At 40.7% G+C, this 21,245-nt stretch overlaps 1 protein-coding gene across 1 annotated transcript in view; it reads left to right on the plus strand.

Moving 5' to 3' along the window:
* The window catches only part of TENM1 (teneurin transmembrane protein 1), a 305,637-nt gene extending 290,930 nt beyond the window's left edge, over window positions 1-14,707 (plus strand). The window contains exons 28-32 of the mRNA XM_053990269.1: window positions 4,807-5,103; window positions 9,235-9,622; window positions 10,337-11,557; window positions 12,051-12,193; window positions 13,613-14,707. Coding sequence (XP_053846244.1) covers window positions 4,807-5,103; window positions 9,235-9,622; window positions 10,337-11,557; window positions 12,051-12,193; window positions 13,613-14,371 — 2,808 coding nt within the window. The 3' untranslated portion in view covers window positions 14,372-14,707. The remainder of the gene's footprint in view (window positions 1-4,806; window positions 5,104-9,234; window positions 9,623-10,336; window positions 11,558-12,050; window positions 12,194-13,612) is intronic.
* Window positions 14,708-21,245: the final 6,538 nt, after the last annotated feature.

Genomic DNA, 21,245 nt, shown 5'->3' on the forward strand with positions numbered 1-21,245 from the left:
TCAGATTTGACAGTCACAGTTACTTTTTTAGGATCTTGCAATCAGGCAAAAGCTTCTTTTAGTTCTTCTTGCCCACTTTCTGCCTCCTTCCTCTCTAAATTAGTGTGAGGCCTCATAGCCCTGTCTGGGGAGATAGGTGAGCTTAGCACTGTGACAAACATGTCAAGATGGCAAGATCCAAAGTGTGGCTTCCTGGACTAATGCTGCCTATTCAGTTGGAGGCTTTCTGTGTGACTTTGTGATTAAATTACAGTATGGCACATTTTTCTATAAGAATCTTATGTAATAAGATGGTAAACAGAAAGGATGTAGTCAGTCATCTATTCTGCTTACATTGCCAGGGACTGGTTGTTTATCACAATTCTGTTTAATACAACTACTTCATCTTGCAGAGTTTCAACATTATGCAATTTGTATTTTCTCTTGTTGAAATTCACTGTAGTTTCTTTTGCATTTTCACTTGCTTCTATGAGATCTTTAACACTGCCTGGCCAAAAAAAAAAATAGGCTGTTGGTGGACAAAACCACTCATGTATTCCTCTTCCTCCCCCTTCACTTTCATCCAGAGAGAGGATGGAAGGTGAAAGACAAGCATAAGAATAATTTTGGTATGCTGATGTCTTTTACTCTTTGTCCTTCTAAAAGTATGCACTAGCAACACAGCTCTTGAACATTGCATTCTTATTCTGTAAGCTGTGTCTTCTTATACCTATCCAAGATCAAGGGGCTTAGGAATTGTCCTGCCTGCTCAGAAGGACAAGCCAGCTGCCTGTATTGCAGTCCTGACTGTGCTGACTCCCTCAGCTGTACTGAGCTCTAGGACTGTTGTTCTGAGAGCTGTCAGGCAAGGCTGGAGGGAACCTGGTGGGATAGCACAGGTTCCTCTAAAAGGAGGATTTTAGAGTGGAAAGGAGGAGAAATGTTAGAATTATAGAATCATTTATATTTAAAAAGACCTCTAAGATCGCCAAGTCCAATTGTATTCTGCACAAAGGCGACACCATGTAAATAGGCACAAGAGAAAGGGACAGATGGACTACTGAGGCTGGTAAGACCATGAAGAAGGACTTTGGAGAATAGCAGAAATATCTGGATCCTGGAGTTCATCTTTAGCACTGAGAGGCCTGCATGGTATGCTGGTGGAATGGAGAGTCAGTGGAGATGGAAGGAGCTGGAACACTAGAGCAAAGGAATCTACCCAAAGACAGCTCTCTTTTCTTGGTGATTATAGCACAGCAGGAACAAAAGTACCATCCTATAGTGTGTTTGAAACAGTATACCAAATAATGAAATGGATTTAGGACTTGCTGTGGACAGATCCTTGAGTACTGCTGGGAAAAAAAAATAGTATCGTTGAAAGTCATTATGCTGGATGAGATTCTAGACCTTCTGCAAACTTTTAGTGAGTTATATTTTTAAAATAAAGTATTTAAACACTTAATATGCCATGCCTGGCACAATAGGAAGTGTGTTAGAAAGCTTGCAATGTAGGGCAGAAAGAACTATGCTGAACTTTGAAAATGTATGTAAAGAAAAGCTCTGGGGACTGGAGCAGTTCTCAATGGAAATGAACAGACTTGCAGGAGCCCTCAGTTAAAGGAAAAAAAAAAAAAAACAGCACAATGGAAGAGTTTTCTAAGAGAGAAAAAATAGCATAGAAATGAGGTATAAAGATGTTACTTAGAAATCAGTCCTGATATCATCAGTGAAACAAATGGCTTTGACTGCTAAAAGGTATAAATTAGAAGGCAGGTAGCTGGGGATGAGATAAAGGATGACCTACTTGAAGAGAAGAAAGAGAATAAAGCTTTTCCTTATCTGCCTGGTCCTAACTTTTTTAATTCTAATAGCAATTAGCAACCATCTTGAAAGCATGTCACTCTATTAGTGTTATTTCCAGTTTTGGAAAGAGGCCGCTGTGAGCATGTTCTGAATAATGCTGGAAACACTGGGTTTTAAAAAATTGGATTTCTGCATGATGTGAATTCCCTGCTCTGGAGATAGGACAGAAGTAAGTTAACTGATAACTTTATCTCAGGGTCTAAGTCAATGTGGGAAACAGAAATTAACCACAGGTTTCCTTTAAGTGAAGAACTGCTTGCACCAGCACTTCCTGGACATATATAAAACAGTCTGTGGGCATGTATGCATTTTATATTAATAATAAATCTATGTACAATCAGGCATTTTAACATCAATCTTAATCTAGCAAGACTTCTTTTTTATCAATTGAACAGCTATTTTAATTGACTTCTAAAAATGAAGCAAAGACTGCTGTTAAATCTGATGAGCATGTTGCATAGTAATACACTGATTAGAATGCAGCTCTGCTCCCTCCTGACTTTTGCATAACTAGAGGAACGTGGCATTGGATGCAGTCCAGGTTTTATAACTGGATGTCTACAAAATTGAAAATTGAATGCTTGGCCAGTCTTAATTTTTTCTTTTTTTTCTTTTTTTTCTTTTTTAATAACAACAACAAAAGTAGCTCACTGGCCTCAGTTCAAAAGTCCTGCAGACACAGGCTTTGACAGCCATGTTCATTATTGCACTTAGCAAATTATCTCCCTTTATTTACCATTCTTACAGGAAATTCTAAAGATGGGACCATGTCCTCTGCCAGGGTGTATGAGTTTGCTTTGGCTCAAATCAAAACACAGACAAGGAAAGAATGCAATTATCTCATCTGACTTACATACCAGGAAGGGTGGACAGGGTATGCGTGGAAATTAAACTAAAAGAAGTGCACATTTATGCGATACTTACACTGCAAAATTTCTAGCTAAAAAACTAATGGAAGTAGAGTCAACCAATGTTTAAAAAATATAGAATAAACATATCTTTTTATGTGCTTATAACATTACTGAAGTCATCTGAATTTTCTCCCAATTTTCATTAGCTGTATTCCAACCTGACATTGCTTTCAGAAACCAGTTTTCCCTGGCTCATAGCAGAACACAAGTTCCAGCCACTCTCAGGGGGCTTTTTGCCATGGTTTATGTATCTTGAAAGAGTCATCTCATGAAGCCACTGGGATTTGAAATCAGCTTGTCAATAGCAACATTGAGATGAGTCCTCCTAGCCATTTATGATCCTGTCTTGCTTTGAGAAGGATGTTAAACTTCACTTTAATAGAAGAAAGTAAACAAATGAGACATAAAATGTGCAATATAAGGGAAGTATTTTAACCTTATTTTAACTCTGTGAGTTTTCAATTACTGCTGCTTTCCACTTCACTGCTAATTCTGCCTCTGTTTGGTTTTCATTCTTATTTTTTGTATAGTCTCTGAAATTCAGATTGCAGGCAATTTGTTTTCAAGGCTCTTCTTTCTCCTAACTGTGTTCTACAATGATAGTAATAGCAATAAGAACATTAAACATGTACATAGAACATAAATGAATAAGACATAGGGTATACCTCCTGCTAGCTTTTCAGCCACCAAGAGGATTTTTTTTCAGAAATTTTAAGAAGTTTGCTAAAAAATATATTATATTAAACTTAAACCACCAGTCTGTATACAAGCAAATGTAGTTGAACTGAGCATCACATTTAACTTGGGCTTCTTAACTATCATTAGAGCATAAATTGTAATAGTTACAGCAGTCTACAGGGGTATATAGGTATTTTACAGCTATTGTAAATGAACACTCTTAAAGTTAGACATGTGTGTCTAACTCCAGAAATGGTAGTTGAAGAAAGAACACCTGCTTCTTCTAGATTCTCAGATTATTTTGTATCTAAAAACAGAAAGAGGAACAAAAAAGAAATGTTCATTCTAATCACATCTTGAATTATTAACCATTTACTCCATAGCTGTGCCTCCAGGTCTCAGAGAGGAGCAAGCACTGAGCCATGCTCTGTGCTGACACCTGCACTGGCATTGTCTGTGCTCTCAGGAAGTTATTCATGGGAACAGAGTGATCAGATAAAATGTGGTAGATTAATGCAACAAGCACATTGAGCACCGATCTGAAAAAGACATGTCAATGAACAATATTTTATGGTTCCTTAAATTATATATCTGATTTAAATGGTGCTTAATAGAGACTTCCCAGTGACTGAATGATCTAAGGATGCCATCCTCTAAGGATGATGATAGCACTCGATAAATGTATTTTGTCTTCATGAATCTGACTCAGTTCTGAACTTGATTTCAAATTGAGTATTGGGCTGTGTTCCATCTGTCAGACAGAGCGAGTTGCTGGTCCCAGATGTTGTGAGAGCAGCAACAAGGAATATGGCCAGTGCCAGGCACGGCTGCTGCTGGCTCTCAGGAGTCTGGAAGTGAGGTGGTTTTGTGAGGAAGCATGAGGACACTGGTGAGCAGGGTCTGCAGGAGCTGCCAGCACAGCTCTGCCCTTTGCAGCACCGGGATGTGACCTGGGCTGTGAGGGCTGTCCCAGAGCACCAGCTGACCTGCCAGTGTTAACAGAGCTCAAGAGAGGATGTGAGATAGTAGATCTTTCTTAGTTTGTGGATTTAACTACACATCTTTGGCTGGAGTCAAGAATTTAATCCACAGCTGAGAAGAAAGAAGAAAAATCCACGAAAAGGTGAGAGCAGAGGTGAGGGTTTATCACATGGAAACATCCTGTAATGCCAAATATCATAACACTGAATGCACGGAACAATTTTTTTGGTCCTTCTGTTTCTCATCTTAATCTTTTCTATTTTCTTGTCTTCAGTAAGGCCCAACTCACAATGTTAAACCATTGCTCACTTTGATTAGGGCAGACACAGACATGCCTGTGTTGGCTGTCCTGGGGATGCATTGTGTTCTTACCATGCTGTACCTCTGTGTTTAGACCCACAACAGAAACCTGCTCTCCATTGACTTCGACCACGTAACCAGAACAGGAAAGATTTATGATGATCATCGGAAATTCACTCTTCGAATTATGTATGACCAGACAGGACGCCCCATTTTATGGTCCCCCATCAGCAAGTACAACGAGGTCAATATCTCTTATTCACACTCTGGATTAGTCACCTATATCCAAAGAGGAACCTGGACTGAGAAAATGGAGTATGATGCAAGTGGGAACATCGTCTCCAGAACATGGGCAGATGGTAAAATATGGAGTTACACATATCTAGAAAAGGTAAATTATTTTAAAAGTGGGGTTTGTGCCAAGACAAAAAAAATGTTTGGGTCTATTATATTTTTATATTATATTATATTATATTATATTATATTATATTATATTATATTATATTATATTATATTAATTATATTATATTTTGAACTATGTTATAATGCTGCCTCTTGCAAGAGTATTTAAGACTTTTAAAACAGAAAATGCATAGAATTACATAACTAGATAAAAATGTCTCTGGATATGCTCAGACCTCCATGTCACCTGCTCAAACCTGTCACAGTTTAGTTCTGAAGAAACTTATCAGCACCTCAGGTTTGTTTAATTAGTACGTCAAAACAACTTTCTGGTCTCAGTCCATGTTCAAGTGAACAAAGGCCACCCTAACTGCTGAAAATCATGTTGCTACTCTGGATAACAGTCAGAAAAATTACAGTCCTGAAAGAGAACTTTTTTCTCCCCACAAACAGTTCTTTTAAGCCAAAATTAGGAGCCCATGAGCAGAAGCTTACCTATTCAATGCTGTTATTTTAAACAAGGGATTGATCCTGTGAGGAGAAAGCTTACTGCAGTATTTATGGGGGCCATTTAGGGGGAAAATATTAGTGTGAAATGAGTTATTTCTCTGCTTTTATGGTGACTTTGCATCTAAATTCCCTGAATATTGTAAGTTCCATGTATGTCTAGAGGCAATAGTCACAAAATGTGAAGATAAATATTGTACAAACCAAGGAGGCACACCTTCACCTGTGGTAGCATTTTGTTTGGTCTTGTCTTTCAAAACCAGAAAACCAGTCAACTCAGTGCAAACTCATATTCAAAGTTTTTTTTAAATAGCAGCATCTTGGACTATCCAATATACCCTGAGTTAACAGAACATTCTTTCTCTGAATTCTTTCTCTGAACCTGTAAACCACAGGAAAAGACTGGGGGTGGGGGTGGGGAGGAGCAGAAGAGGTAACATTGATAGAGGAAATCCACACAGGAAATCCAGTGACTTTGAAGTTACTTGTATATTAAAGAGTTCCAAATGTGTACTTTTAAGATAAACTGTGCTGTACTTATTTTGAATGTATTTAAGATCCTCAAAAAACTTAAACCTAACCCAGTGAAAAAAAAATTACCAAGACTGGAAAATGCATAGAAATGTGATTCCTCCTTGTCTGCATGCAGTGTGGCTCTTGCATGTGTTAACAAGATTGGCAAACCCCAGGAGCTTCAGAAGTTTGTTTCAGATAAATTAGTCAGGGCTTTTTTTTGTCTTTATGCTCTTTAGCAAATTACAAATAAACAGACATTTTCTACAGCTTTCGAATATTTGGGCAATGTGCCTTTTGGAGGAATCTGTCATTTTTTTCCTTGGACCTAATGGACTGTAATTTTGGAAAGATGTATGCTTCTTATCTTTCCAAACCACTTTGTTTGTTCTTAGTTTATGATGAGCTTATAAATAAAGTCATATAACTTAACACTGTTATTCTAGAATTCACAAAAGCCAAATCCTGATCTTGTAGAAGCAAGTGGCAAAAGCTTACTGGTTCAGGTAGCAGCTTGGGTAATGCTGTAACTTGTCATTAAAATTATGGAAAGTCATTCACACCATGGACAATAATCTCCCAGCTATTTAATGTACTTCTGTGACTGTTGTATCTTGTGCCAAAGAAAGATGAATTCACTGTCAAAATTAGACATCGAAATATAACTTTCTGGCTCCATTAAAGTCAATAACTCATTGTGTTAATTATATAATGATTGCTAAAGGTTTTCTGAAGCCTTGTAAAACCCAATAATTCCTTTCATGAAAAAAATCAATTATATAGGTCGCTTCCAATTCATAGTTATTTAATTCTTCATTTTTATCAGTAGATGAGTTAATTGTACATCTTCAAAAATCTCTGCCCCTTAAGCAATTAGCTCAAATAAATAAGATTTTAAAAAAACACTACAACATTAGCATTGTAAATAATTCTTACTGATGAAATTCAGTTACTTTTGTTTGGTCACTTTCCTCAATTAGTTTAAACTGTTATAAAATCTCCTGAATACTCCAAACTTGCTTTCAAAATCTGGCAGACAAAACAGATGAGTGTCTGTGTGTCTGCTGGACAGAAATGACATCTAGTGGTGATGCTCAGCATTTGTCTATTCCCAGCAGAGCTCCCAGTAATTGGCCATTGGCTGTTTGTCTTGATACACCATACAGCATCAATCATTATGTGGTTGACCAGGCTCTGGTTGCTTTAATAAAATGACAGATTTTTGGATGTTTTATGAGCTACCCTCTGAAATCCTTTAAAACAATTAGAACCCAATTTGTGCAGAGTTGAAAAATCTATTGTAATGCTATTAGGATGAATTGGGAATTAATTTTTTTTTTTTCTCTTTATGGTATCCTCTAATAGGCTTCAGAGGATACTCAGTCTCCAGCCCTTGTACTGTCTATCTTTTTATTATCCTGGACAATAGTGAAAAAGCCAAAGCACTTTTATAAAGTGCCATAAAAATGGTACACAGGGGCACTAAAGTTATATTGGGGATGTTTCTGATATTGTTATTCATACTCTGTCAGTGGCAGACACCTTAAAAACAGACACGGGAGCAGTATAGAGAGAGGCGTCACAGCAGTGCTAGGAGAGAGTTCAGCCAGTGGTTTACTGCAGACTGGAGACTCCTGACTGAAGGTGGAAACAAAATAAACACGGTGCATGTTGGAAATGGTTAGTGGAGCAGCAATAAAGTGCTCAGAAAGTGCTTGGTGTGAAGGTCTGTCATCACCAGTTGGCAGAGGGCGAGCTGGAGTGCCATATGTTGGTGCTCTCTGGCTGCTGCACAGGTGACAGATGTCTTTTGCCAAGGGCAGGAAGAGACACATCTTGGGCAGGCAGGGGGCTGGGGGTGCAGAGAGGATGGCCAAGGCTGAGCCTATCTCTGGCCCTTTGAATGGACAGTTGGTTTATTTCTCAGAGAAAAGTGCCTCAGGGCCAGTGTTACTTAACACCCTGCAGGGCTGATCTTAAGGTGTTTTTTCCCAGAGAAGATTTTTGAGCTTAGAGGGGAAAAGATCCTATCTTTCTGATTAATTTCCCCAATGCTCTATGACAAAGGAGCCATGTGGTTCCATGTAAGACTTTGTTTTGTATGACGTCTCAGTCCTGCAGAAGCCTGACAAATTTGCTTATGTGCCTGGTAGGTTTGAGCTGTGGGCTAAGAGCTGGGCAGTGTTGGTGCTCCAGCATGACTCAGACAAGGCAAGGAATGTGCAGTGCTCTGGTCCAGCTAAGCCATTTGCCAGAGCTGGGGGAAGGTGACAGAGTTCCCCATACATTTTCATTCTGTGTTTTCAATATCTTTGTTTCAACAGTGACTGTTCAACAGTCGGCTTGTGTTCTGAGAAGGTGTACAGAACCCAAACTACAATTATCAATAGAAAAAGTCTGCTGTGCTTGCACATTCACCTGCCAGATAAGCAAACAAGATTTCATTGACCAGCTGCAATTAACCAACACAGGGCAAATACCAAGTACCTGCATAGAAATTATATTCTTTGTAAACATTAAAAATAAGCAATAGAAGTAGTCACACCAAAGAATCTGCAGAGTATTGTCATCCATCTGTAGGCATGGAGATATTATGGGGCTGTGTGTATTTAAAAGAAGATATATGTGAAAAGGGCTAGGTCTGTGCTGTAGATAAGCAGAATGCCAATAAAAGCTAAACACCTTGTACATGCACAAAATTTCCCCTTTCCAGCTCCTCTAGATACATCTGCTGGTGCAGATGCTCTGCCTGTGTGTGAGGAAGAGGTTCCCTCTGGTTTTGCTCCCTGAGAGGATGCCGTAAATATTTCAAAGCAACATAGCAAGTCAGCATGAGGCTGAAATGCTACTGAGAGCCACATCTGCCTTCCAGTTTGGAGGCCCTTACCTCTAGACTTACTATGATTCTCCTCCTGTTTTGTACCACCTTGCTGGCCAGGTCTCCTGGAGCTGAAAGCTTCACTTGGAATTGTCCAAAGAGTAAGAGCAAACTACAAGAGTGAGTGGTTGTTTCAGCATTTCCATAACCTCCAGGTGCTCGCTAGCTGGATCCCCATGTGCTTGATCCGCCCCTTACCGTGCCATTGCTGTTTGGTTGCAGTCCGTGATGCTCCTGCTGCACAGCCAGCGGCGCTACATCTTCGAGTACGACCAGTCGGAGTCGCTGCAGTCGGTGACGATGCCCAGCATGGTGCGCCACGCCCTGCAGACCATGCTGTCCGTGGGCTACTACCGCAACATCTACACCCCGCCGGACAGCGGCGCCGCCTTCATCCAGGACCTGGCCAGGGACGGGCGGCTGCTGCAGACCTTGTACCCCGGCACGGGCCGCAGGGTCCTCTACAAGTACACCAAGCAGTCGCGGCTCTCCGAGATCCTCTATGACACTACACAAGTCACGTTCACCTACGAGGAATCTTCTGGGGTTATTAAAACAATACATTTAATGCACGACGGGTTCATCTGTACCATCAGATACAGGCAAACAGGTTTGTCTAACTGTGACTACTTTGCTGAAGTTTTTGGCTCCTTAAAATGTGATGCTCATTCCTCATTCGCAACACCCTGATCTTGCACTTACCTGGTATGAAATTCCATTATTTTTATGTCTACAAGTTTTTATATTTTATGTTTCACTAGAAAAATATGTGTGTATATCTCTGTGTCTGTGTCCATAGGTGAATATAGCTGTCCCACTTGAAATACAGTTTTCTTTTTATTGCTTGGTATGGAATAGCTCTTAGAATGTTTTGTTGGTTTTATTCCTCTGTGTGGATATTTGCTAAATACTAAATCAAGTTGGTTTATTGTTTGTATTTTCAAGTTTCCCTGTTTACACCATAATATAACATAAATTCAAAAGGACAGCTTACATGAGGAAGGAAATCACCATGTGAAGTAAATTTAATTTAGAATTATCTTGTAAGTAAGTAGAAAGCATAATTAGGAATAACAGCATTCATTTAAACAAATATTAATAAAATATAAATAATTTGTAGAGGAAACATTAATAAAGGTTTGTGGGAGAATAATCTAACATATTCTTAGTTAATGGTATTTTCAAAGACTGCTAAGGAGTAGTAAGGCTAAAGGGCATACCTGAGGTCATCTCCTGTCTGTCCTAGATATGTAGGATAAGTAAACCAGGGGCATAATTCATTATTTTTCTTGTTTTTCCTCTTTCCCGTATTTGTTTTGGACAGGTCCACTTATTGGCCGCCAAATATTCAGGTTTAGTGAAGAAGGGCTTGTAAATGCCAGATTTGACTACAGCTATAACAACTTCCGTGTCACAAGCATGCAGGCCATGATCAACGAGACACCCCTTCCCATAGATCTGTACCGTTACGTCGATGTTTCTGGCAGGACTGAACAATTTGGAAAATTCAGTGTCATTAATTACGATTTAAACCAAGTTATAACCACCACTGTGATGAAGCATACCAAAATCTTCAGTGCCAATGGTCAGGTGATTGAAGTACAGTATGAAATTCTCAAGTCTATTGCTTACTGGATGACCATCCAGTATGATAACATGGGTCGCATGGTGATCTGTGACATACGCGTGGGTGTAGATGCCAATATAACGAGGTATTTTTATGAATATGATGCTGATGGTCAGCTCCAGACTGTGTCTGTGAATGATAAAACCCAGTGGCGCTACAGCTACGACCTTAATGGCAACATCAACTTGCTGAGCCATGGGAACAGCGCGCGCCTCACTCCTCTGAGATACGACCTGAGAGATCGCATTACCAGGCTTGGGGAAATTCAATATAAAATGGACGAAGATGGTTTTCTCAGGCAAAGAGGCAATGAGATCTTTGAGTACAACTCTAATGGTTTGCTGAACAAAGCGTATAACAAAGTGTCTGGCTGGACTGTTCAATACTGTTATGATGGTCTTGGAAGACGAGTTGCAAGCAAATCAAGCCTAGGACAACATTTACAGTTCTTTTATGCTGATCTCTCCAACCCAATAAGAGTTACTCACTTGTACAATCACACTAGCTCAGAAATAACATCCCTATATTATGATCTGCAAGGTCATCTCATTGCAATGGAATTAAGCAGTGGAGAAGAATATTATGTTGCTTGTGATAACACTGGGACACCTCTAGCTGTGTTTAGCAGTCGAGGCCAAGTCATAAAAGAAATTTTGTACACCCCTTATGGAGAGATCTACCAGGACACTAATCCAGATTTCGAGGTTATCATTGGTTTTCATGGAGGACTCTATGATTCTCTTACTAAATTAGTTCATCTGGGCCAGCGGGACTATGATGTCATTGCTGGTCGGTGGACGACACCAAATCACCGTATATGGAAGCACCTGAATGCTGTCCCACAACCATTTAATCTCTACTCGTTTGAAAATAATTACCCAGTTGGCAAAATCCAAGATGTTGCTAAGTATACAACAGGTAAAAGTAACCTGTCTCTCATGAAAATGTCTCTAATGAAAATAAAACTTCCTCTTGAATTGTGGTATGGATTTAACATTCCAGAAATCTTTTGCATACAAAAAGTCTCTAATCTTAAATCTATTGAAGTAATTTCTTTAATAGATTGCATCTAACTGAGCTTGATCTGTTTTCTCTAACGTTTATGGTAACCAAGAAAATAATTAATAGCTGCTTCTGTTGCTTTTCTCAGTGCTAAAATTAGGGGAAGAATGGAAGCAGCTTAATTTGAATTTTTTCTATTATAAATAGATAGAGGGAACACTATTGATTTGAGTATAGCTATGCTTTGTAACCAAATAATTTCTTTGCTACAATAAATGCTGTAGCTACTGCAGGAAACATAAATTGATGTGAAATCATTATTTCTGCATAGCTGGAATTTCTGCAGACTGCCCTCACTTTTTCTAGGATTTATGAGCCTTTTTGCCAGCATCCTTTTCTTGTTTTGTAGATATTGGAAGTTGGCTAGAGCTGTTTGGTTTCCAGTTGCACAACGTGCTGCCTGGATTCCCAAAACCAGAGATAGAAGCTTTGGGGACAACATACGAACTTCTACAGCTTCAAACAAAGACCCAGGAGTGGGATCCTGGAAAGGTTAGCAAACATTCTTTTCAGCTGCTTTTAATACTAAATTAAGGAGTTTTAATAGAAAATATTGGATACCAAGGAAAAAGGTGACTATATATTTTAACGTAATAGGCAAAGCAAATTGTTTAAGAATGCTAGAAACTTTAATGTTGTCAGTTATGTACTGGCATCAGAGTGGAGGAGAGGTTCAAGGAGAAGGTTTTAGCAACACAGTGAAGAAAATTTGCAGCTATTTATAGAGAAAATATCCAAACTTGAGGCGCAGGATATGCAAAAGGGTGAAAGTGTTTGTTGTGGATATTGAAAAAAACCACAGAAAATCTTGTGAAATTAAAAGACCAGAACAGCAGATTTTCATCTTTGTTAGCAAAGATGCCACAAGCACTGGAAAATCACTGAGGGTATAAACAGCTTTACAAGTCAGTAGCTCTGCATAATTATTGCAGGAAGCAGAAATGCTGCTATGGATTTGTAAGGGGTCTGTAAATCTTAGCCTTACTCCAGGGCTTGTTTTCAGTAACAAAGAGCCAGACAGCAGCTATCGGAGTCCGGAATCAATGTGACTGCAACAGGACAAACTACCGATATTCTGAGCAGGCATTCACGTTTTGCATATGAGCATCTGTTAATAAAGAAACATTTTGTAAAGATGCCTTTCCTCTATTGTAGTCAGGAAAGAGAAGCATAGAGCATTTGAGAGTTCACATTCATGTTCACAGCATTTAAGACAATTACCATTCACCAAATGAAGAAGGCTAGAGGGTCAAAGCTTATGCCAGATGTGAAGCATGTCCATGGAAACTTATCACTGAGATGTTAGTCTTTTCCAAGGCACAGAAAAGATGTAGTGATAGGTATAGTGTTCAAAGAAAAGAGGGGTTTGGAGTGAAGTTTCTGCTAGCCTCTATGGGGGAGCAAGATCTACAGACTTGATGTATTTGCCTATTGTTCTAGTGTCTCAAGACCTTCACAACCTGCTTTCCTTAAAGAATGGGTTATAAAAGTCATTACCACAGTTCTACAGAAGATGTAATTAAACACACAGAGACTAAGTAGAGCCACATGAAAGGGCATAGCTTTGAATTCAGGTTTCCCTGAACTGCTAAGGGCTGAAAAACCAGCCATTAGAGTAACAGTTCAAGGGGGAGAAAAAATAAAAAGAACAAATATAAAAATAATTAATTTATAATTTGTGATAAATATGTTTGCATTTGTTTCCTAGAAATAAAGGAGCACGAGAGACAGAAAGCACTACCGTAAGTGATTAAAAAGCCTGTGCATATGTCCAGGTTCTTTAGGTGTGCATGATACTTTCCAAACAAATTGAAGAGCCATTCTAAGCAATTAAAAGATGAGTAGGGTGAGATACTATAATGAACTTCAAGGTACCTTCCCTGCAAACTTGACTGATATTTTCTTTTACAGACTATCCTTGGTATTCAATGTGAGCTACAAAAGCAACTCCGAAATTTTATATCCTTGGACCAACTTCCTATGACACCCAGGTATAGTGATGGCAAGTGTTCTGAAGGAGTGAAGCAACTGAGATTTGCAGCTGTTCCTTCAGTATTTGGAAAAGGCATCAAATTTGCTATAAAGGACGGTATAGTGACAGCTGACATTATCGGGGTGGCTAACGAGGACAGCCGGCGCATTGCTGCCATCCTCAACAATGCTCATTATCTGGAGAATCTGCATTTCACCATTGAGGGCCGGGACACCCATTACTTCATCAAGCTGGGCTCTTTGGAAGAAGATTTGGCCCTGATTGGCAGCACCGGAGGGCGCCGCATCCTGGAGAACGGCGTCAACGTGACGGTGTCGCAGATGACGTCGGTGATCAACGGCAGGACTAGACGCTTTGCCGACATCCAGCTCCAGCACGGCGCACTCTGCTTCAATGTGCGCTACGGAACCACAGTGGAAGAGGAAAAGAACCATGTCCTGGAGATAGCCAGGCAGCGAGCCGTGGCTCAGGCCTGGACTAAGGAGCAGAGGCGGCTGCAGGAGGGGGAAGAAGGAATTCGGGCATGGACAGATGGAGAGAAACAGCAGCTTTTAAGCACTGGGCGGGTACAAGGCTACGATGGATATTTTGTTTTATCTGTGGAGCAGTATCTTGAACTTTCTGACAGTGCCAATAATATTCACTTCATGAGACAGAGTGAAATAGGCAGAAGGTAACAAAGAAAATCTCTGCCTTTGCGTCACCAAAGACTGCCTGTTTTTAAACGTAAAATGGTTTATTGTATTGGTTTTTCTAGATCAGAACTCTGTATATATAAATATAGAGGAAAAAACATATCCAACTGCCTTTAAATGTGACAGAAGATGGTATTTTAATATCGTTTGTTTAACTCTTTGAGAGATGACAGTGACAATTTTTAGTTCTTGTGTGGCAGTATTCAAAAATTTCAGAAGCAGAGTCCTGCGAGCCGAGCAGCGCGACCTGCGCGCAAGGTGCCCAGGGTGACACCGCACAGCCCTGCGGGGTAGGGGTGAGCGCCACGTGCTCTGCCTTCTCCTAAAGAAACACAAGCTTTTTGTTGTTGTTGATTTATAATTCACCAGTTATTTAAATGGTTACAGAGCCTGATTCTGCAACCCTTATTTACTGGGTGTCTTTTATCCCAGTGAGATCTCCCGTAAGTTCAAGGGATTGCATACAGAAACCAGACTGTGTATGGAAACTTCACAGCTGCTCACCAACCCCACACATGTTCCTAACAGTTAAAAGCTAAGGGATTTTCTAACCTGGGAAATCTGGCTTGGGTTGGATTCAGTATGTACAAGGATGTTCCTATGGCCTTTGCTTGGCCATGGCCACCCCTCAGCCACTCCATGCTGAACATCACATTGTGTCCACTCGTGCGTGTCAGGCCTCTCTCCCAGGGTTTTCCTCGGCGCTGGGATATACTAGGGTCTGGCAGCACACACAGAGCTGCCAGTCTCTTTGGTGGCACCGTGTTGGCCAGGCTTCAGCCAGAGATGGGGTGGCTAAAGCGGGCTTTATTGGGCACTGTAGTCTTCAGGAGGCTCTCCAGTGGTACATGTGCTCGGGGCTGGGCTTTAACCCAGTGCTTTGGGGACACCTCAGCTGGGAACCCTCACAGAGCAGTGTCAGGCCATGCATCATCAGTCCTGTCCATAGTCACTGGGCCAGGACTTGTCTTCACAGAGATGATTTGGAAGGTGCAGTGTTGTTGGGTTTAGACATCACATTCTTTTCATCTCAGATTAATAATCCTGTTGTAGTACTCATTTTTTCGAGTCTGAAGATTGGTGGGTTGGGAGTTGATGAACTTAAGCGTGGATAGTAAATATGTTGATAAACATAGAACATTTCGGGGACGACTCTTCACTTTTCAGCTCAATATCTAGAGCACATAGAAAAGCATTATATTGCATGAACAGAAATTTTTATTTCCCAAGGTAATATGCATTACTGGCACAGTTACTTCATAGCAGAGTAGGTGATCCTTCCTCCAACTTGTCATATTTAAAAGATCTGATTTTCAGGAGGTGGGCCGGGCACACAGGGACAGGGGAACGGGCAAGCAGCTTTCCAGAGGGATCTAGAAGTCTTGTTATAGAGCCTGTGTATCTGTAACAGTGAAGTTATTGCACGTTTCTTTCAGAACAAATGTAGTAAATATATTGAAACAGTTTCTGCTCATATTTACAGAAGCCAACAAAGTACATTCTTTATCTTTCTTTCTTTTTTTCCCCCCAGTTTTCTTTTTTCATTCATTTTTGGGCAAGTGGAGCAGACTGTACCCAAGTTAGAGATGAGCCTGAAATGGCACCTGAGATCTGAGCCCCTCCCTGGGGTTTGAGCTCAGGTCTCAGCCTCAGCCCATTACCGTCTCTTCCCAGATTCCTTCTGCTCCCCTGGGAGCCAGCGCAGCTTTGGGGGTGCAGGATCAGGCTGAGTGGGAGCCTGGCCCCTGAAATCCTCCTCTGTCCCCAGCCAGGGGCACCTGTGGACCAAAATCTGCACATACATATTGTGATCAGGCTCATCATTAACTAATGTACAGAACAGTGAGCTGGCAACATCCAAATTTGACAGCTCAGATTTCTCTAATTTTCCATAAAATCACAGAGAATTTGAATACCTCCACACCAGCCTAAAAATGGACCTTCAAATCCTTGAGCCTCTAATACACTTTTAATCAATGGAAGAATAATTTATGAATTGTATATAGAGAGTGCATTCATAAATGTGATGATGTATTTTATCACTGATCCAAGATGTCAATATTAGAGTCTATTTTACTTATATTTTAAGCAATTATACTTTTTTGCAATTCACTAATGAGGATCATTTTCAAACTGCTTTAAATATCCATTATAAACAAATAGTTGAAGCTATTAGAGTTACCTTGAACAGTGCATTTCTAGTATGTAATACATATTTAGTTAGCTTGTGCCTTTAGTTTCTTAAAGTTATATTTGTATTATATGCAGGAAATGCACTTTGTATAACCTACAGCTGTGGTTTTTAATACTGCCTTGATTACTGTTGTTCTCATGTTATGCCAAAAGGTCAAAGAGTTAAATGTGTTAAAAGTTTGTCTTTGAAAGTAGATTTGGCATTTTCCCATTTCCTGGGTGCAGTCTAAGGTACATTTTGAACAATATTTCTTATGAGAATACAGTTTCATTAAGACTCACATGACACTACATGGCCCAGTTACAAAAGCAAAAAAATGCCTTTGTCATAACAGTTTCTTAAATTTAGGAAACTAAATGTAAATGTTGTGTTGAGATGACAGTGCTCAAGAAACAAGTTATTGCTGAAAGAGCAAGCATGGGAGATCGAAGTCATATCACAGCTCCACATGGGCTAGCCAGCAGTGATTTGTGAGAACTACATGAACAAATAGCTTTGGACAACCTTAGATGGAGGCAGGGAATATTTCAGTCTCCATTTTTTTTTCCTGAGTAGTTAGAGCAATTTCTCAGTGGGTTTGGGGTTTTTTTACATAGTTCTCCTCTTTTTTTTTTTTTTATTTAATATTTTGCACTATAACCTAGAGACCCAATTGAGAAAAAAAAAAACAATAGCATGGAAATTTTTACTGTTATTTAGATCAGATAATTTGATGCTAGTACTCTGCACTACAAACAAGGCTCTGAAAGAGGGAAAACCAAAATAAAATAATTAAAATAAAGTATAAAATAAAAATAAATAAAATCCACTATTACACACTATCCTGTAGCAAAGTACCTACCATGAGAAATACATGCTATATTTTTTATGATCGCCAAACAAATAGTGTGTACAAGTAACATTTCCTTTACTTTCATATTTATTTAGTAAATCTAGAACATTTCAAAGTTATAAATATATATATATAGATATCTATGTAGAACATAGCCAAATAAATATATATGAACTGGTCAATGTGCAAGTGGGTATCCACACCTTGGCTCTTTGGTTTGAGCTCTCTGGCATCCCTCAGCTGGGCACTGGGCAGAGGTGGCCTTGTGCTCTGGGGTCCCACCTTGCACCCCCTGCCCACAGAGCCCCCCGGCAGTGCCCAGGCTGGGCCAGGGGCAGCAGCTCCTCCACGGTGAGCGATGGAAGCCAAGGTGCTGTTCCAAAAGGGAAAGTGGTTTAGGCAGAGGAGCTCGTGGTTCAGCCAAGCCAAAGGAGACAGGCAGTGCCCGGGGGTGTCCGTGTGCCCGGGGCATTGGCCAGGTGCGGCTGATCCCACATGGTGACACCCGGGTGACACCCGGCTCAGGCTGCACCAACAGCCCCAGGGGTTTTCCCATCAAACACTAGCTGTTATTTAAACCTCTCCTTGATACAAAACATTACCAGGTTGAAAGCACCCTGACTGCCAGAGGAATCACTTCCAGGCAGAAACTGGGAATGGTGGAGTTGGACTTGCTGTGGATTTGTCTGGGCATTTGTCACCTGCCATTATTTGTCTAAGGAAATGTGTTTGACAATTTCCAGTTTTTCCTTAGATCTCGTGGTGGACTTTAGCCTTTTAATAAATGTTAGTATATCAGATTGTGTCCTTGACAGTATTTTACTTGTATGAACCATGATAAAACATTAAAATCTTCATACTCTTCTGGCAGAAGTGTCAATAAACAAGAAAGAGAAGCATAGCATACAATATATGTCAAAGTAATGTTCCTTTTTAGCTTTCTCATCAACAGTAAAAAATGTTTACAATGTATGCCAAGATCTTCACTTTCTGTCTAACACCAGTTAGAGGTTCTGATCTTACAGAAATTGTGTTATAATGGCCTCAGCCTCGTTGCTAGGAAACAATAGATCCCAATTTTTTTATTCCTGCTCTAACTCCTGTGCTGAATAGTGACTGGATACTGTACAGGTTTATGTTATATGGCTGCAGTTAAATGGTCTGATGCATTTTGCTCTGGGTTTCAGACCAGAAGCATGCATTTTCTACAAGAACATCCCAGCAACACACTGTAAATATTGAAAGTTAATATATTATGTGTCGATATTTGAAAAAGAAAGTACTTTGACTATTTCATTTTTAAAAAATAAAGGTGCAAACTTATGGCATGTGATGTTGTCTTTGTTTACATCAGTTTACATCAGTATTTGAGATATTCTAGTCATGTCAGTAAAAGGTGCTTCCACAGAGCTAAACCAGGACTTCAGCCAATATTGATTGACTCAAAAGCTGGGGGCAGGATGTTGCTTAGCAAGATTTAATTTTAATTCTGATTCACCAAAGTTCATGCTTATAACTCTGCAGGTTTCACTGCAGGTGAAATCCCAGTCAGTTTCTGTGTAAAGATTATTATATTTCTTCAAAGCAAATGTGAGAGTGAAAAAATACTCTGTTAAATGCCTTTGCACTCCTGATAACAGTGTGGGTGAAGTCAATGTTGCTGGCAGTGTGAGTAGCAAAGTTTAAGTGTTCTTTAGCAAAATGCATGTTCTTTAGAGCTGCCTCAAATAGATGATGATGAATGATTCTGTTATGAAAAGTATGTGCCCAGGAAAATAAAACATTAAAAGCCCAGTACATGCAGCAGAGAGAAGGAGCACATGAATGGAGGGGCACAAGGAATGCATAAGGCTAAAGGAAAGGTTACATGGTGAAAAACCATGGAACAGCAGGAGGGCTGAGGCTGTGCTGGGTGGATGAGAAGGAAGAAATTCCAAAGGGGTGGGTGCTCCAATAGAAAAGGGAAGAAAACCAGCCTGGGATATTGTAGTGATTGAGTGCTGCAGGAGGGCTGTCACAGCCATGGGCAGGGACATGGGAGGGCTTAGTGGAGGCAAAGCCAGAGCTGAGGGAGCCTCAGTTGCTGCAGAGGAGCAGCATTGCCTCTGCTGGGGAGAGGGCCAGAGGAGGGGCAACACGGTGAGCTACAAAGCCACTTGCAGATCTGGGGCTGTGGCAGCGAGGGGACAGGAGTGGGAGGGCTGGCAGGGGAACAGGGCAGCAGCGAGGGGCTGTGCCCAGTGGGGCTGCAGCCTGAAGGAGATGGTGGGAGGGAAGCAGCAGGCGATACTGACATCATGTGGGAAGTCATACTGGCAAAATGCAGCTGCTGCTCTCTAAAAGGATCTGTAGCTCTTCACACCTACGTCATTGTAGGAAATCAATATAATTTCCAAATTACTGTTCCCATAACCAAGCATCTACTTCTTGTCTCACAGGCACCACCAGCTTCTGTTTCCACCTTGTTTAAGGCTACAGCAATTCCAGACCCTTGGGTACCCAAAAGAAACAATACAAGCCTCTGTCTTAATAATTTACACCAGAAACTGAAACGACATTCTCAGCTTTAAACAGAAATGGCATCTTCTGGCCTATTTTATGTATTTTTCAGAAGAACAATGCACTTTTGGAGTCAACCACAGTCAAACCAGTTATCCTCGGTCACTGCACTGCAAAGCGGGTGAGCAGCTACTGCTTGTGAGCTGCAGGTTTTCCACATGCAGCCTCAGCCTCGAGTCAATACAGGACAGTTCAATAGGAAACAGCCCCTGGGCAAAGTTCTTCCCACTGCATGCATCCCTACCACTGTGCAATCATCTGCCAGGGATGATTTCCAGGCACACCTGTTCCTACTCCCAGGAGCAGCCAGGTGAACGAGGGATTCAGACCTAGCATTTGGAAAGCAGAAGAACTCCCTGGGAAGGCTGGGGCTGCACACACACACTGCCAGCACCCAGCAGCTCAGCGGGCTTTGGGGAAGCGTGGTTTGCAAAGCTGGAGAGGAACTGCCAGGGACCAGATGCTGCAGGCTCACAGCAGGCTGGGAAACCTTTAAGGCAGGGAGGAGAAGGAAAAGCTTCAATGGGCACAAGTGACAGCAAAACAGCCAGTGCATTTGCTGAGTTATGTAATGATAAAAAACCAGCCTTTAAATATTTTACTAAAGAGAAAAACATGCTGGATCTGCCACTGTATGGCACTGTATTAAGGTAAGACTAATTTAAACCAACAAGCACACACACAAAAAAAGGCACAGAGCAACACATGTACATGCAGTGTAAAATATGATGGGACAGTTCACCGTAGATGAAATTTGGCCTTCAATTAGACAGAAACTGAGTAATGAACTGAAAATGCTTCAACCACAACTTTGCAACATTGTTGCCCACTAGTCCCTGTTAAGACTGGGCTGTTCATTTATTGCACTTATTCCTATTGCTGGTTTACAAGAAACTTGAGCTTCACAGAACATATGCTATTGCTTGCACTGTCTCACACACTCAGAGGGGGTAAGAAGGTAAACCTTTCAGCTTTATCAAATGTTACTTGGAGCATCCACCTTCTTGAATCATGGACTTGCAGCCCACGTAGTTCTGTCATTGTTCACATCCAACTTGCCTTTAGTGAGGTGAAAACAAGGCAGATGTGGGGCCTCTTTCTGTGCCACCAAGCTGCAGGTGGCAGTGTCTGGTGAAATTCAGTCAGTTTTGTTCTCCCTGAGTCTGTAGCCTGGCATTTCTGGAAAAAGTCTCTTTCTCTCTTAGGAAATATTTTCAGCCTTCCAAGATCTGCAGAGGCAAGTATAAGCATAAAACACAACCAGAGCAACC

This window comes from Vidua macroura, chromosome 14, assembly GCF_024509145.1.
Source record: "Vidua macroura isolate BioBank_ID:100142 chromosome 14, ASM2450914v1, whole genome shotgun sequence".
NCBI classification, from domain to species: Eukaryota; Metazoa; Chordata; class Aves; order Passeriformes; family Viduidae; genus Vidua; species Vidua macroura.